Source organism: Gymnoscopelus braueri (assembly GCF_963280865.1).
Source record: "Gymnoscopelus braueri genome assembly, chromosome: 9".
Classification (NCBI taxonomy): domain Eukaryota; kingdom Metazoa; phylum Chordata; class Actinopteri; order Myctophiformes; family Myctophidae; genus Gymnoscopelus; species Gymnoscopelus braueri.
The window spans coordinates 48,969,621-48,986,860 of NC_137610.1; the positions used below are offsets into that span (position 1 = coordinate 48,969,621).

The 17,240-nt window shown below is 40.9% G+C and overlaps 1 protein-coding gene across 1 annotated transcript in view; it reads left to right on the plus strand.

The window, feature by feature from the left end:
* The window catches only part of cadps2 (Ca++-dependent secretion activator 2), a 342,906-nt gene that overhangs the window by 62,575 nt on the left and 263,091 nt on the right, over positions 1-17,240 (plus strand). Inside the window, 1 exon segment of the mRNA XM_080438413.1 lies at positions 5,503-5,616. Within this exon segment, the coding sequence (XP_080294539.1) occupies positions 5,503-5,616 (114 nt within the window).

Consider the following 17,240-nt stretch of genomic DNA (forward strand, 5'->3'; position numbering starts at 1 on the left):
CGCCGAGACCGTAGCCCTACGGTCCACGGTCTTTTCGCGCTATTCACTTCCGGGTTCACTTTCGGAATTTTTTTGATCCACTTCCGTTTCCGGTTTGATGACCGGAAATAGAATTATTTGGGATCCGGTTTTGACGATCACGCCCGCTCCCATTCTACAGACGAAACTGAAACTCAATTCTCTTCCTGTAGTTTTTTCTCCTCGCATTTCACTGTTTAACGTAATCCGCTCTAACTACAACATGGATGCCCCGTTTGACACGCGATCTTCACTGGGAGATACAGGGAGATCTCGCGGATGTAAACAGACCGTGTAGAGCTCAATCTTAAGGATTTTAACAAGATCTATGGCGACATGAAAAAAACAAAAAAACAACAAAAACACCTTGGCACTGGTGAGTACATTATGAGATTAACCTCTGGCGGTCGATGTGTTAATAGCTGCACAATATCTGACTGCATGTCACATGCATATTGTATTACCGTATATAAGTTCATGTTTTATTTGTATGTTTAATATTGATTTCTGCTGTATTCCTTGTTCAGTATTTACTGCACTTGATGCTTTGGCAATATTGTAACTGCTACATTCATGCCAATAAAGCGAATTGAATTGAGTCCTCAACATGTGATTCTAATTTGGAGTTGATTGGATGTTGTGTTCGTGATACGTTTAGTTTTTTGGATAAGAAATAGGTCCCAGCCCTCCCACACATTTATGAATCCAATTACAGTCAAACAGTATGGAGTATCAGAACCCTGTTTGATGCTCATTGTCACATGACTCACAATACCAATTTGGTTAAAAGAAAAGAAAAACCTGATATCTGATGCAAAGTGTTGGTGAAGGGGTGTAGGGGTGGATTATGTCCTGAAGGTCAGGAGGTGACGTGACCTTGACTGACTTGTAGGTCGTCACCAGTGTTTTGAACTGGATGAAGCGTCCTTGAGCAAGGCACTGAAGCCTTAACTGCTGCAGATAAGCAGGTTTGTTAAAGAGTTACAATTATACTGTGTTATTTACACATTCTATTGTAAATGTAAGGATTAATCCTGTCAATCAGTGTGATTGACAGGAGAGATGATCAGAGGAGTAGAGTTTGTACCATTACGGTTCCTACATGGACAGAAGAATGGGTAGAGTCTCTCAGTGAAGGTGCAGCCAGTGAAAGTGTAGAGATTACCTCTGGTCTCCACATCATAAAAGGAGACCAGACCCTCCTCATAATCCACAAACACTCCCACTTTCTGGACCTCCTCTGTTACAGGGAGGAGAACATAACGGCCAGGACTACCAACAAGAGCCCTGTACTCATTTCCTTTCCTCAACCATATAGTCCAGTAACCATCATTGGGTCTCAGATAGCTGTCTCTCTTCCTGTTGATGGACTCTCTGGCCACTCCTACATCCCAGTCAGTCTTCCCTCCAACCTGAACCTCATAGTAAAACCTTCCTGATGAGAAACTTTGTTTTCCTAAGACACAAAGGCATGGAGAGAATCTGTCTTTGTTGTCTGGGAGATTCTTCCATACGTTTCCATCACTCACTTGTTTTCCATCCTCAGACAGGATGAGTTCACGATGTGCTGTATCAGGGTCCAGCGTTACATCCACCTCATATTTCTGGATCCTCCTCATCTCAGCACATCTTTTCTCACGCAGCTTTCTCTTCATCTCTTGACTGCAGTGTCTTCTCCAGCTGTCTAGAACTTTCCCAAACGGTGACGTCGCAAGTTACGATCCAGGATTGGTCAGTTTTGACTTCCACTCGGTGCTCTAATGGTTTCAATAGGAGAATGTAAAGCCTGCTTCTCTTTCACTAATATCCACACACTGTGTGGAATCAGCTTTTAAATCCAGCTCTTCTAATCTCGACATCATCAAATATGACGTAATTTTACCAAAAATGGAGTTCCATGTGACTCCAGACCCTCAACGTACTGTGATTGGACACATCAGGTAACCATGGCAACATGGGGTTGCCATGGCTGAATCGTTAGAGAGCCCGTCTGAGAAGGCAAAGGTCCCAGGTTCAATTCCAAGCCTCAGCAATAATGTGTGAAACCGTCGAACTTTATAGAGTAGTAGACCACACCCAATCAGCAGCCATGATCATTAGTGAACCAGCGAATCAGTAAATGGTCGAGTGCCATAGCCATGTTCAATGCTGCTTCGATAACCTCTCGTCATCAAAAATAGCCGATCTACAAGCTCACAACACTTCTGCTACGGATTGTGAGCTTGTAAGTCAGACATTTTCAGCATGCAAAGGTGTCGTACGACGAAGTATACGTCCAGCTTAACCACCCCAGAGCTGCCTTCCCCTTGGATCTGGTCCTATTTTAACAGCATTTCTCAGTAATATGGCAATGGATTAACTAAGGACCTGTTTCAGTGTCCTAACAATGGATTAACTAAGGACCTGTGTCGGTGTCCTAACAAAACAATGGATTAACTAAGGACCTGTGTCTGTGTCCTAACAAAACAATGGATTAACTAAGGACCTGTGTCAGTGTCCTAACAAAACAATGTATTAACTATTAGACCCAGTCCTAACCCTTCCAGAGTGAGCAACATAGACCCAATCAGGAATAGCTCATCAGGCAATCCAGTGTAATCAGCGACGCTCGAGGAACATATTGACCCTACACAGAGTACCAGGACAACTGGCTGGCCGTACAAACCAGCTAGGCCTCTCAGTGGCTCTTGAGCCCGGTTCTAAGCAATCAGCCGATTATAAGTAAGGACCTGTGTCAGTGTCCTAACAAAGCAATGGATTAACTAAGGACCTGTGTCAGTGTCCTAACAAAACAATGGATTAACTAAGGACCTGTGTCAGTGTCCTAACAAAGCAATGGATTAACTAAGGACCTGTGTCAGTGTCCTAACAAAGCAATGGATTAACTAAGGACCTGTGTCAGTGTCCTAACAAAACAATGGATTAACTAAGGACCTGTGTCAGTGCCCTAACAAAACAATGGATTAACTAAGGACCTGTGTCAGTGCCCTAACAAAACAAGGGGGTTGACTGGAGAACTGGTGACAAATATTTCACTCAAATAACGTTATAAACAGTGTTGGCCAAGTTACTTTAAAAAAGTAACAATAGTTAAATTTATAGTTACTAGTTAGGCTACTGCGCTCAAAAGGTATCTACAGTAGTTGAGTTACTTTACTTAAAAATAATAATAATACAATAAAATAAACAGCCAACCTAAAAGTACTTTACAGTCTTCCTAGAAATGTACTCGGGTAAAAGTAAAATATTTGTCTTGGAAACTCGAGTAAAAGTAATACCTATCAAAACAATCTAATACTCAAGTAAAGCACAGATTCTCAGAATCTGTACTTAAGTACTGTACTCAAGTACATTTACTCCATTACTGTCCACCACTGAATATATATATATATGTTTTAAAGCGAACATTTATACTCGAATCTTTGCTTCTGGGGGGTCCCTGGAACGAAACATTTTGAGGGTCCTAACCAAATACATATAATTTTGGGGCGGTCCTTGACATGAACACGTTTGAGCACCACTGATATTATAGCAACATAAAAAAACTGTTGTATTTAGAAGACAATTGTATAATCGGAGTTCCCATTGCAGCTACACCCATATAAGGAGTGTGTTGTCTAACCTCAACGTGTCGTCATGGCATCAAGCGCAAACAAATCAGTCAACTCCATGCGTGGAGCTCGGCGGCCCGAACCTCTAGTTATGGTTAGTTATACATCGTTGCTGTCGGGGCAGAAATCTCCATATTCTTTATACCTCAAGGACCTAGTCTCCCTACAATCCTTGACCCGCAACCTCCGCTCTTCAAACGCCAACCTCCTCAACACCCGCAAGGCCAATCTACACACCATGGGCGACCGGGCTTTCTGCTCGGTCGCCCCCCGAACTGTGGAACGCCCTCCCTGTCCACCTGAGAGCACCACAGTCGGTCGACTGCTTTAAGAGCGGATTAAAGACCTACCTTTTTAGCAAAGCATTTTTTGGGAGGTGTAGCCGCCCCTATAAGTGGGGTTGGGACACCTCATTAGTATTAGTTTCCTGCACTGTGATTGGCCCACTTGGCCCACTTTCCTGTACTGTGATTGGCTGACTCTATTGGCTGACTCTATTCAGCACTGTGATTGGCTAGCGAGACACATGATGACATTAATAACCTATAAATAGGATTATGCACTTCAAAAAAATCTTTTTTTTTTGGAAGTGAGCTTCCATCACTATGATGGCCACTGTGATGACCACACCGCCCACTTCACACTGGGTGTGATTTTTGGGCGGTGAAACCGCCCCTATATGTGAGGTTTGGATATTTGCACACCAAATCCTGCGCTGTGATTGGCCACCAGTGTACCCCCGTAACCCTGCACCGTGATTGGCCAATCACAGTCTATTCAGGACTGTGATTGGCTAGGGAAACATGACAATTGTGCATAGCCCTATAAATAGGACTATGCACTTAAAAAAAACACATTTATGTTTTTTTTTAAGTGAATCACACATTGTTAGCTAGCAAGACACCGCTAGCTAGCAAGACACCTAGCAAGACACCGCCCACTTCACACTGGGTGTGATTTTTTAGCTGGTTTTACCTCTAGGCTTTATGCCCCCATGTTTTAATTGTTTTGTTTCAGTTTCTTAGTTGTCGTTTTCTTTTATTTATTTATTGGTGATGTTTCTGTTTTTATGCAATTGCCTTCTGTAAGCACTTTGAGATTTCTTGTAAATGTAAAGTGTGTTATAAATAAAAATCCATTTTTATTATTATTATTATATTCTAACCTTTTTGTGTTTTTTCGAAAACGAATGCCCTACCTGATCCTACTATAGCGTCGCACAAAAGCAACAAAAGTAGCAGATCTGCTACTTTTGATGTTTTTGAATGTGAATCCTGAAAAGCAATGAGGCTTTCCACTCGACAGAGACAACATTCTGTATATATTTATGTATCTCACATGAGACAGTAGTGTAATATACTGTACAACTTGGAACGTTTTTCATGTGGAATCTAATTGTGTTGTTACTTTCTTTGCTTCCTTTCTACCTTCCTCACTTCTCTCTCTGCCGTCTGCTTTTCTTCCATTTCAATTTGGCTGAAATCTGCCCTCCCCTTCTTTCTCATACCATTTTCCTCTTCATCTCTCCTCATCACTATTGCACTCTCTCTCTCTCTCTCTCTCCTCTATCTCTTACAATTCCTCTCCCCATCCCTGTCACAATCTTGCTCTTCTCTTCTCCACTCCACTCCACTTCACTCCTTTCTCCATTTCCTGTGGTCTCTCCATTTCCTCTTGTCCTTCAATTTGAGCTAAAACTTAATGTTTTACACTTTGGCTATTCAAAAATAGCAGATATACAAGCTCGTAGCGCGGCACCGAGTACCGTGCTACGAGCTTGTAGATCTGCTATTTTTGAAAAATCGAGAAAATGTGTGCAAATCTTTGAATATGTATATTTTTAATATCCCATCCCCTTCTTTCCTCTCAACAGGTGAATAAGCAGCAGCTGCAGGCGGTGAAGGAGCGCTTCCAGGCCTTCCTGAACGGGGAGACTCAGATTGTGGCCGACGAAGCTTTCTGCAACGCCGTGCGGAGCTACCACGAGGCAAGTCAAAGTCTCTATGCTTATCTACACACAACCAGACCCCTTCCTTCCTTCTTCCTCCACACAATAATGACTCACAAGGACCGTGTAGAGATTTGTGTGCGGCAGGCAGAGCGGTCTCACACTTGGATCACAACCTCATCCAGACTCCCTCCATCCGTGATCCTCTCCTCACCTGGGTCTTTCTAATCTGTACCTTCCCCAATAATACACAGGTGTTGATCTGCCATGTTCTGGGCTGGAACGCAACAGCCTTATGAATGCGATTGTCACTGACTGACTGACTGACTGACTGACTGACTGACTGAGGTTCTGAGATAGTGAGTCACTCACAGAAGAATCTACTGTGTTCCTCTCTAGGTGTTTTAACCCATTCAATCCGGAAACGCATCTGTGTCATTTTAGATTACTTTGGCTATTCAAAAATAGCAGATATACAAGCTCATAGCATGCCGCGGACAAATACGTTTTGGGCGTCCTTGACATGAACAAAGTTTGAGAACCACTGATATTATAGCAACATAAGTATTAAAAAAAATAACTGTCATGATTTAGAAGACATTTGTAAGAATCCCCAGAAGAAAAGATTTGAGTTTAAAATGTTCACTTAAAAAATATATATATATATATTCAAAAGATTTTCACGATTTAAAGACAAAATTGCAGATAGAAGACAGACAGAGAGAAGCTCTATGAGCTTGTATATTTGCTATTTTTGAATAGCCCAAAGTTTAAAATAATGTTTATAGCAAAACAATCTAAAATGACATTCCTGGATTGAAGGGGTACGATTATTTTTTGTATCTGCTGTCCCTCTATCTGTCCCTCTTTTCCCATGTCTTTCATTTGGTCTTTCCTCCTCTGCTGAAGCCCATCTTGTCATGTTCTGGGATGGAGATCTTATCGCTGCTGAGCGCAGCTTCATTCCTATAGTTGCCAGCGAGTGTGAGAGGAGAGAGCGTCCCATTGAAGTATATGTGCCTCAAAGTAAAGCTGCACACTGTAACCTTCATGTTCCTCCTCCTAAGTGCTGGCATTTTAAACCACTGAGCCGATAGAGCACGCCTGCTTATCTCAAGGGAAATGTTGAATGTTGAACCTTTCGGCAAACTCCACCGTACGCGTAGCTTGCTACTATTTTTGAAAAAGTTGAATATTGAAAATATAGAACTTTTTTTTTTTCTTCCCACAAATCTTCTGTTCTGGGGGGAGGGGGGGTGGGGTTGCTTGGCACAAAATCTTTTCAGATGTCGGGGGGGTCTGCGGCCAAAATACACATATCAATTTAGGAGTCCCTGACATGAAAAAATTTGAGAAGCACTGCGATACAGTATTCACATCATGAGGCACTTTATGACAGGCATCATCAGGGACTCGACAGTGTTCAAAGACCAGCAGTTATTACTATTCAGCCAGCATCACAACCATAAGAGAGAGACTCGTGAGGAGTTTGTCAAATTTTCACATTATGAAAAACTAAAACACCAAGCATCGGTATGGACCCGTGGTCTCACTGGAGGATGTCTACCCCATCAATGTCATTTTAACATTTTAACATTAAGACCTGAGGCCGATTCTACAAATATATATACACTGCTCAAAAAAATAAAGGGAACACTTTGATCCCTTAATTATTTTGAGCAGTTTTCGTTAGCATTATGTACACAGTTCATGAAAAAACTCAAAAGAATTAAGGGATCAAAGTGTTCCCTTTATTTTTTTGAGCAGTTTATATACTAGAGTAACTAGACCATACCCGTCTGGGGATATGAGCACCCACAGTATGTGCAGTTTGGTTTACGCGCTGTGCACAGACAGTATGCAGGGATGGAAAGTGACTTTGTACTTGGTACCTACAACACTTCCAACACACACGCACGCGCGCATGCGTCCCTTCGCCGCGGCACGGAGCCACAGAGAACACACACAAACACCCGCTCATAAACAGTTCCAACACACACACGCGCCCCGTCGTGAACACACACACACACACGCTCGCTCGCCCAGAGCCGTCCCCCGTCGCGAACACACACGGCTATCGCACGCGTGACCTGTCGCGAACACGAGAGTATAGCGTTTGACACTGCACATGATTTCAGACAGCTGGTCACCAATCAATATAATTAGTTACCAATTAACAATCCATGTTTTACTTTATTTTTATTTGAGTTTTTTTATAACTCCACAAATCATATCAGTAACAGCATACACATTGCATATACATACAGTACACTGGCTTCCAAACATTTACAAAGATGAATGCCCCATGCACAAACAGAGACAAATAAATCATATTAATATCCCAGCACTAAAATACATCAGATAACAGACACACATCACACGGGACATAAGACTACAGGTATGCCATTAAGCACACCTAGATCAATCGACACCAGTACAGGTTATCACTGGCCACTCGTACCCAAAGTATGTTAATGTTAAGTATGTTAATCATCATGGGACTGAAAATGAATACATGGATTAGATACAGTATAGAGCTGACACTGTCTGCTGTAAAGTAACATATGACATACAGTATAGAGCTGACACTGTCTGCTGTAAAGGAACATATGACATACAGTATAGAGCTGACAGTGTCTGCTGTAAAGGAACATATGAGATACAGTATAGAGCTGACACTGTCTGCTGTAAAGGAACATATGACATACAGTATAGAGCTGACACTGTCTGCTGTAAAGGAACATATGAGATACAGTATAGAGCTGACACTGTCTGCTGTAAAGGAACATATGAGATACAGTATAGAGCTGACACTGTCTGCTGTAAACGAAAACATGAGACTGTCACAAGCAGGACAAAATAATAAGTCTTATTGTAAATGGAGTGGTGTGTTTCTGTGTGGGAAGCACAGTCCACAGAAACACAGAGTGTAAGATGAGTGTGAGATTTTTGATTCAGTTTTAGTCATAGTCTTTTGAATCGAATTCCATTTAGTTTTAGTCATATTTTAGTCATCTGAAATGTTTTACTGTTAGTCTAGTTTCAATTGACTAAATATCATAAGATTATAGTCGACTAAATGTACAGTTGATTTAGTCGACTAAAATGTATTTAGGCGGTGCCTTGATGGCGTCGTAATGGCTGACTTTACACTTGGTTGCATGCCGAAAATAGCCGATCTACAAGCTCACAACGCGTCGTGCTGCGACGCGTTGTGAGCTTGTAGATTTGCTATTTTCAGAGCGCAACACCCGAGCTCTGACAAAATTGTCAATATATTTAGTCTTAATCATCATAGCTTACTTTTTATTTAGTTTTTGTCAGTGAAAAAGGGTATTTTTTCGTCATAGTTTCAGTCGACTAAATCAACACTGGTGTCAGAGGAACACACACAGATGGGCGGATTACAAATGCTGATCTATATATAGGTCTATATTTGGCTAAAACGCCTGAATTAATCAATGATGAAGTGAATAAAACAATACCCTGATGAAGGTTGGAGCGTGCAGCTGTGTTTATGTCCTTTGTTAGGGAAATATCAGCTGCCTCAGGGGTGGCATCCATTATCACTGATAATATTACCTTCACCCCAGGTTACACTCCCAACTGCTTCTTGTTAGCGTGGCTTCAGCAAATACATTCAGAACGGGCTGTCGATGACGGCACGAATACATTATGAGCCGTTCTAAAATGAACATTTCTGAGGTGCCAATATTCCATGAATTATTTTTCTTAATTGCTTTTGAAAAAACTAATTGCCTGGCCATCATTTAACTAATCAAGCTTGGCAAATATCATCACCGCAGATTATAAATGACTTCTCGGCGCAGACGTCACGTTCCTCATATTGTTGGTTGACTTATTTTTGAGCTGATCTTTTTATGTGCCAGAATATTGTTGTTGAGAAGAAGAAGCATAGATTGGTTGTCTCCTGGATAGCTGTGTACTGGATGTGTACGCAACTTTAATACTTACTATGTCTTTAGGTATTCTTAACACGCATTGACTGCCAGAATTAAAACGTTTTACATCCCCATGCCAGTGTTTTTTTTACCTTTTTATATTGACGATCCACGGAGAGCCACGGGAGCCGCGATGTGTACACGGATGTAAACACAGGGTGTCTGGGGGGAGGAGTAGGGTCTCCTCTATCCACCCCAACAAATTTTTTTTAAAAACGTCCTTGGCAGGCAAATGTGTTAGAGAGAGAGAGAGGGGGTAGGGAGAAAGAAAGAGAGAGGGGAGAGAGAGAGAGAGAGAGAGAGGGAGCGCAGGTGTGTTTGGATGAATGGCTCTCTGTGTATAATGGATTTATCTTTGCATGAATTTGTATTTTGATTGGGCTTTTTGTACAAGTTGGTCGGAAGTTGTTTGTATCTACACGGACGGGGGAAGTTTGTCTTACCTACGGACGCTATAAACGGGACACTTCCGTTGCCTGCGGCGTACAACGCTGATGAAGGCTTGATGCCGAAACGCGTACGTCGTTCTGTCTGCTCTGCAGTGTACCATTCCAACTGATTATTTTTAGAAAATTATTACCATTATAATGTAATTATATATATAATTATTATAATAATAATAATAATAATAATAATAATAATAATAATAATAATAGAAAGACGTGAAAAAAAATGATGAAAGATGATTTGAAACAAATAGTTAGGAAAAGTCATGAAAGGGGAACTTTCTCAGAGCTTCATGAGAGAAGATAATCCACTTTAAATTCTCAAAATCGGTCAGATTGATGGCTTAGTCATGCGAGTGTTAAGACCTGAGGTCAATTCTACAAATGTAATAAAAAAAATAATCAATAAAAAAAAACGTATGATGCTATATCAGTGGTTCTCAAACTTTTTTATAATTGTCAAGGACCCCCAAAATTACATATTACATATGTATTTAGCCCCCCATCTCAAAATATTTGGTTCCAGGGACCCCCCAGAGGCAAAGATTTGAGTTACAAATGGTCGCTTTAAAAGAATATATTATATTCAAAGATTTGCACACATTTTCAAGATTTTTCAAAAATAGCAGATCTACAAGCTCGTAGCGCGGCACTCGGTGCCGCGCTATGAGCTTGCAGATCTGCTATTTTTGAATAGCCAAAGTGTAAACTAATGTATTTTTTAGCTCAAATTAAAAAATTACACAGATGCGTTCCAGGTCTTAATGGGTTAAATAAAAAGTGCCCTCAAGGACGGTTCCATGAAAGCTGGTATTCTCTCTTATAGAGAATTGTTATTGTAAAGTAACTCTTCTAGACCGTGCACCCGGTAAGAAAGCTCAGTAGCCTTATTATTGAAACGAGTTGGAGTCGCGCTCGCACCCTGTGTGTACAATGTGTGGCACAGACACACCTGAGTGTATCTCTTTCTTTACTGGCTGACCATAACGTATCACTCATCTCCTCTCCCCACACCACCTTGCTCAGTGGAAAAGTAGGAAATGAATTCTTCATCCGTCAGCCAGTCCTGTGTAAGGTGAAGTGGGTTTAATTGACTCTCTCTTGTTCAGTTTGAGAGGGAGTGAGAGAGGCTACTACTACGAAAAATCGATTCGAATACGAATCGCGATTCTACTGTTGGACGATTCAGAATCGATTCTCAATTTATTTATTTTTGATCTTGGATTTACCTTTGTGTGTTTACATTATTATCAGTTGATAAAATCTTTACAATTATAAAAGCTACATACATGTACTCTGTTCTCATGCCAGCATATTGGAGTAGATCCTGAAATCCTATGTTTTGAATCGAGAATCGAAGCTAAAAAAATAGCTTTTGAATCGGAATTGTTTGTTTTGAAAAAATCGATAAAAATCGGAATCGTGACCCCAAGAATCGGAATCGAATCGATTCGTGAGATAGCAGACGATTCACAGCCCTACTACAGCATGTACAGTTCATTGCTTCACATAAAAAAAAATACATCACAAATATCTGAGAGCTGTTTGTCATTGTGTCAAGACCGTTGCTTCAGATAAATAAATAAATACAAAACACTTTCAACCTGCCATCCCTATGTCATTATAGGCAAAATCCTGTGCAAATAGCTGAATAAAATTCCATTTAGTTTTAGCCATATTTTAGTCATCTGAAATGTTTTAGTTTTTGTCTAGTTTTAGCCGACTAAATATCATAAGATTATAGTCGACTAAATCTACAGTTGATTTAGTCGACTATGTATGTTGGTGGTGCCTTGATGGCGTCGTAATGCCTGATTTTACACTTGGTTGCATGCTGAAAATAGCCGATCTACAATCTCACAACGCGTCACAGCGCGACGCGTTGTGAGCTTGTAGATCTGCTATTTTCAGAGCGCAACACCGAGCGCAACCAAACATAAAATGACTTGTATTTTTGTTCTACTGGATCTCTTCTCCACTAGATCCCTCACTAACATTTTAGTCTAGTTTTTATTTGTTGACAAAATGGTCAATATATTTAGTCATAGTTTTAGTCACCATAGCTTAGTTTTTATGTAGTTTTCGTCAGTGAAAAAAGGTAGTCGACGAACATTTTTCGTCATAGTTTTAGTCGACAAAATCAACACTGCACTCTAAGAAGTCTCTTTTGTTGAGAAGGATCAAAATCACCTTGTAGGTCCAAGAAACGTTCCTTTTGCTTCATATTATATAAAAAAAAAGTTAAGTAGTGAAAGTAGCAGACACGTTGTGAGCTTGTAGATCTGCTATTTTCACTACTTTTCTGCTACACTCTTGTATGATGAAGTAGGGCGTGAAGTAGGGCATCAATACCTTTTATAAAGAGTAGATAACACACTGTCTCTGTTCTGTTGAACTTCACTTACTGAACATTATATAATCCAGGCAACCCCCCCCTCCATATAATGCCCATTTCCCTTTTTCATTTTTTACCTGTACTAATTGGCAACATTATTTTGTCTTTATTCTTCTCTTTTCCCTCTCATTTTCATGCCATCCGGTATTATCATTATTATATTGTTGTTATATTGTGTTGTCATCACAGTCATGCCACACCACCGTTTCCACTGCTTGTACCTGTAACCTGAGTGAGCGACACATAAAACGCTCTCTTCACTTGCTGTCCAAATATTGTAGTTAAAATAAAAGCATCTAGTCAGGATAGTGTTATGACTCATGTCCTTCTGCTTCTCTAGATACGCAGGTAAGCTGTAGTATTTACACAATATTAAACCCTGAGTTAAAATCAAATAAAATTCAAGCGGAGGCGTTTGCGTTCTCTAGGTGCTTACAGATCAAGCGCAAAATGCTTGATATTGATTTGAAGTCGTATCGCCCTGCCCTACTACTACTACTGCTACTGCTGAGCAAGACTCTTAACTCCTAACTAACTGCTCCCTCTCCAGCGTTAACCCATTAACTCATTCACCACCGAGGACGTAATCGATGTGTTTTTGGTCCAAACGCCCAGGCTGCCAAGGACGCAATTGAAGTAAAAAAAAAAAATTTGGGGGCGGGGTGCTTCTCCGCAGCCTGTGAATGATCCAAGCACCACCGAACAAGACTGCACCCAGGAATCACGTGATCACAACAACAAAAAAAATCGCCAATTTTCATGTTAACTCTTTGACTGCGGACGACGCGATAACGCGTCAAGTGCTACTTTGTCCAGTTGGCCGTCGACGCGTTCGACGCGCTTGACGCGCGTTTATTGTTTAATCTCTGATTGCGCTATGCTGCTTAATATTCAATGTTATTCTCGAGTTCCACTTACTTCACGGACATCTGCATCCGGTTTCATGACCTGGGTTCCGTTTCCGGTTTTTGATTTTTTTCCCCAGTCATTTTCGTCCAAAATAGGTAAATAAACGGGTTTTCACACGGTATAACGGACAAACATACAGGTTCTCTTCTATAATCTATGGTCAATCTATGGTCAACCCAATCTATGGGTGACGATCAGTCATCGCCGTCGTGTATCACATCGTAATTTTCGCCGATCAAAACAATCTGGGACGACGTCACGTCCGTTTTCATGTTTTTCCTTGTCTAATCTATCAAGAAGGGTGAGAGAGACCCAACGACATGATCACGCTGTCATGTGCTTCTCTCTAGTGGCGGATTTGTGCTGGGTCTTTAAATTGTGTCCCCTTAAATTATTTTCATGAGAAAAATTCAAAATATAAAAATAAAAAAACACGAAAATTGCTGGCACTGGGGGAGTACTTTATGAAAATACTCTGGCAGTCAAAGAGTTAAAAAACAACAGAAATCCTCGAAGATTTGACTTTTGTGAACCCTTGAAGTGTTTAAAAAAAAAACATGCCACATTCAAACAGCCATAGCTCTGGAATGGAGGCCAATTTTCTCGATTCTAATGGACCCCCGTGCGTGTAATGAGCCCGATCTCCGTGAGGAAGGAGGTCACGGAGAATAGTCCATGATTTTTTCAAAAGTACAGTAAAATCGCTGTTTTCGCCGGCAAGGGGACAGTAGATGGATGAATTAATGAATTAAAGGAGGAGTTCACCCAAAAAATTACTTATTTTCTATCAATTGCACACCCCATGAAGACTTGAATTCATGGATTTATTTTAGTTTTAGTGGCATTCCTAAGCTAATAATTTGATGACCGGGTGTATTTCCGGTAGGAGACACAAATAATCTACTTTGTGTCTCCTACCGGATACATTAGTCGGTAAGAGACCGGGAATCAAATTATTAGCTTAGGAAGGCTTCATGGGGTGTGCAATTGATAGAAAATAAGTCATTTTTTGGGTGAACTACTCCTTTAATTATTGGCAGTCAATGTGTTCAGACCGGGAGCGCATCTTCGTAATTTTTAGATTTGATGATCCACATCGTCTATTTTTGCTAATGTTCCCCTCAGAATAGGGATGCTACAGGGTTGATGAGTGATTAATGTGAAGAAAGAAAAGGACAAAAGTTCCAATCACACAACGTAGTAACTCTGTGGGACCCCCTAGGGGTCCCGGACCCCCCCTGTTGATCAATTCAGTCCTCGGTTCCCACCTGAACTAGGTTTTGAACCACGGGGTTTTGAATCAGCCTGATGGCGGAGGGACTCTCTGAGCAATTAAACTGTTCTTTCAATCAAATCAAATGGCCAACTGATGCACACAGGACTCCATGGTGATTTCTGTCTTTCACCCAGAGCTGCAGCTTGCAGAACACAGATGGGGAAATTTGTATGCGTTCAGACAAATTAATCAGTGAGCACTGTTGCTCGCACTAAAATAACTCCAATACAATGCCAATACACTACACTATGTCCAGAATAGCAGTGGTGTAAAGTAACTAAGTAAGTTTACTCAAGTACTGTACTTAAGTACAATTTTGAGGTACCTTTACTTTGCTGTATTTCCAATTTTCGGTACTTTTACTTTTTACTCCACTACATCTCAGAGGCAAATATTGTACTTTTTACTCCACTACAATTATTTAAAAACTTAAGTTACTTTATAGATTTAGATTATTACAAAAGATACATTAACCACTTCAGCCCTATACACATTTCGTCCATTTGAAAATAGCAGATCTACAAGCTCACAATGCGTCGCATCGACCATGTAGATAGATCTGCTATTTTCAAAAGATTTGTATACATTTTATAGTTTATACATTTGAAAACTTGTGAAATGGGACATTCTACGTAATGAGTACTTTTTACTTTGGTACTTTAAGTACATTTTGATACCAATACTTTTTTTTTGTGAAAACGAGCCTTATTCAACGGCCGATCGCAACAAAATGGCCGATCGCGGTTACAACATTTTTGTTCCGGTGGATAAGAGGAGACCCTCCTACTCCCCCAGACACCCTTTGTTTACATCCGTGTACACATCGCGGCTCCCGTGGCTCTCCGCGGATCGTCAATATAACGTAAAAAACGCTGGCATGGGGATGAAAAACTATGTTTTAATTCTGGCAGTCAATGTGTTAATACACTAGACAACTAAAATAGAAAAACAAAACAAAAAACAAGCGGTAACGTAAATGGAACCTACTTACAACTCTTGAGTATAAGAACAGCTTTTGAAACTGCAAGGTAATCAGCACATGGTAAGCTACGGTAATCCAATCCAATATAAAACGGATAAAACAACAACAGAACATTGCCATAGGACTTAGCCAGAGAATAACAGTTTGCCTTTGTTGGCCTAAACATGAACACATTTTATGTTGGGTTACTGAATAATTGAATATTATTTGGTGTACGGCTGAACTTTAATTCTAAGTGCAGCGATAAAGATGTCTCATGACATGCACTGCTGAGAGTGACCAGTGGATAAAAAAACAACAACTATAAAATCAAAAACATAATAGTATTGACAAGAACAGTCTTATTCAAACGTAACTCTGGACAGATACTTTGCTTGTCTCCTTCGTTGTAATCCCTCCTTCCCCACATTTCCTCAAGTTCATGTATGTGTGGTTGGTTGTCTTGCTCTCATCTCTGTGCCAAACGGTTCAGCGTCTCTGCCCCGAGGCTCCTCTACTCTCTTCTGCAGAAGACTGCTCTGAATGCCCTTACAGGAGTCCTGCTCCCTAGAGGATACACCAGAGGCAGTCCTGTTGAGCACAGCCACAGACAAAATGACGGATGACATCTCTCCCTCCTCCCTATCTATATTTCTCTCTCTCTCACACACACACACACACACACACACACACACACACACACACACACACACACACACACACACACACACACACACACACACACACACACACACACACACTGCAGCCAGCCAGCCAGTATCAGAAGGATTGCTAACAGCCACCATTTTTGTTTCTTTTGTTAACTTTTGTTTGCTTTGAATGCCGTAAACCAGTGGTTCTCCAGTGGTTCTCTTCGTGCCACGGACCCCCAAATTAATGTTTTTGTTCGCGGACCCCCATCTGAAAAAGCTTTATGCCAGGGACCCCCAGTAGAAAAATCTAAATTATTCAACATTTTCCAGATATTTTCGGTATTTTTCAAATATCTGTAAAACAAATAGCAGATCTACAAGCTTGCGGCACGAAGTGACGCGCTGTGAGCTGTGAGCTTTTTTTAATAGCCATATAAATGGATAAAGTGGTTAAAATCATTGTGGTGCTACAGTATGTTGACTACTTTTCCTGACCCCACTTTGAGAACCAATGCTCCTGTGCTGCTTCCCTTAAGCCAGGGTTGTAAGGTAAACATATTAGCATATAACTAACATTGTACCAATAACCTTCTTGAGCATTGGACACTGCACATATCTGAAAACATTTCAGGACAATCTAGGTCAAAGCTACAGGACAAAAAAAAAAATCTATATTCACTCTGTCGCACCAGGGCTTTATAGGCACACTGGTGCTGTGATTTCCACAAATCTGGGAGCGTGTGAGTGTCTGAGCGACCGTTGGAACAGAGGACCCCATGCTGATGTCAATTTCTCTGCACAGTTTTTGAGCAAAAAAAAAAAAGCTGCCAGTCCGTCCGTCTGGGCCTCTGGACTCATTAATCCGTTAAGACTGGGAACGCATCTGTGTCATTTTAAGATATACAAGCGCACAGCGCGGCACCGAGTGCCACGCTATGAGCTTGTAGATCTGCAATTTTTTTGGAAACATTGTGGAAAATGTGTGCACATCTTTTCCGATCTTTACTTCTGGGGGTCCCTGGAACAACATGTTTTGAGGCCAAATACATATCATTTTAGGT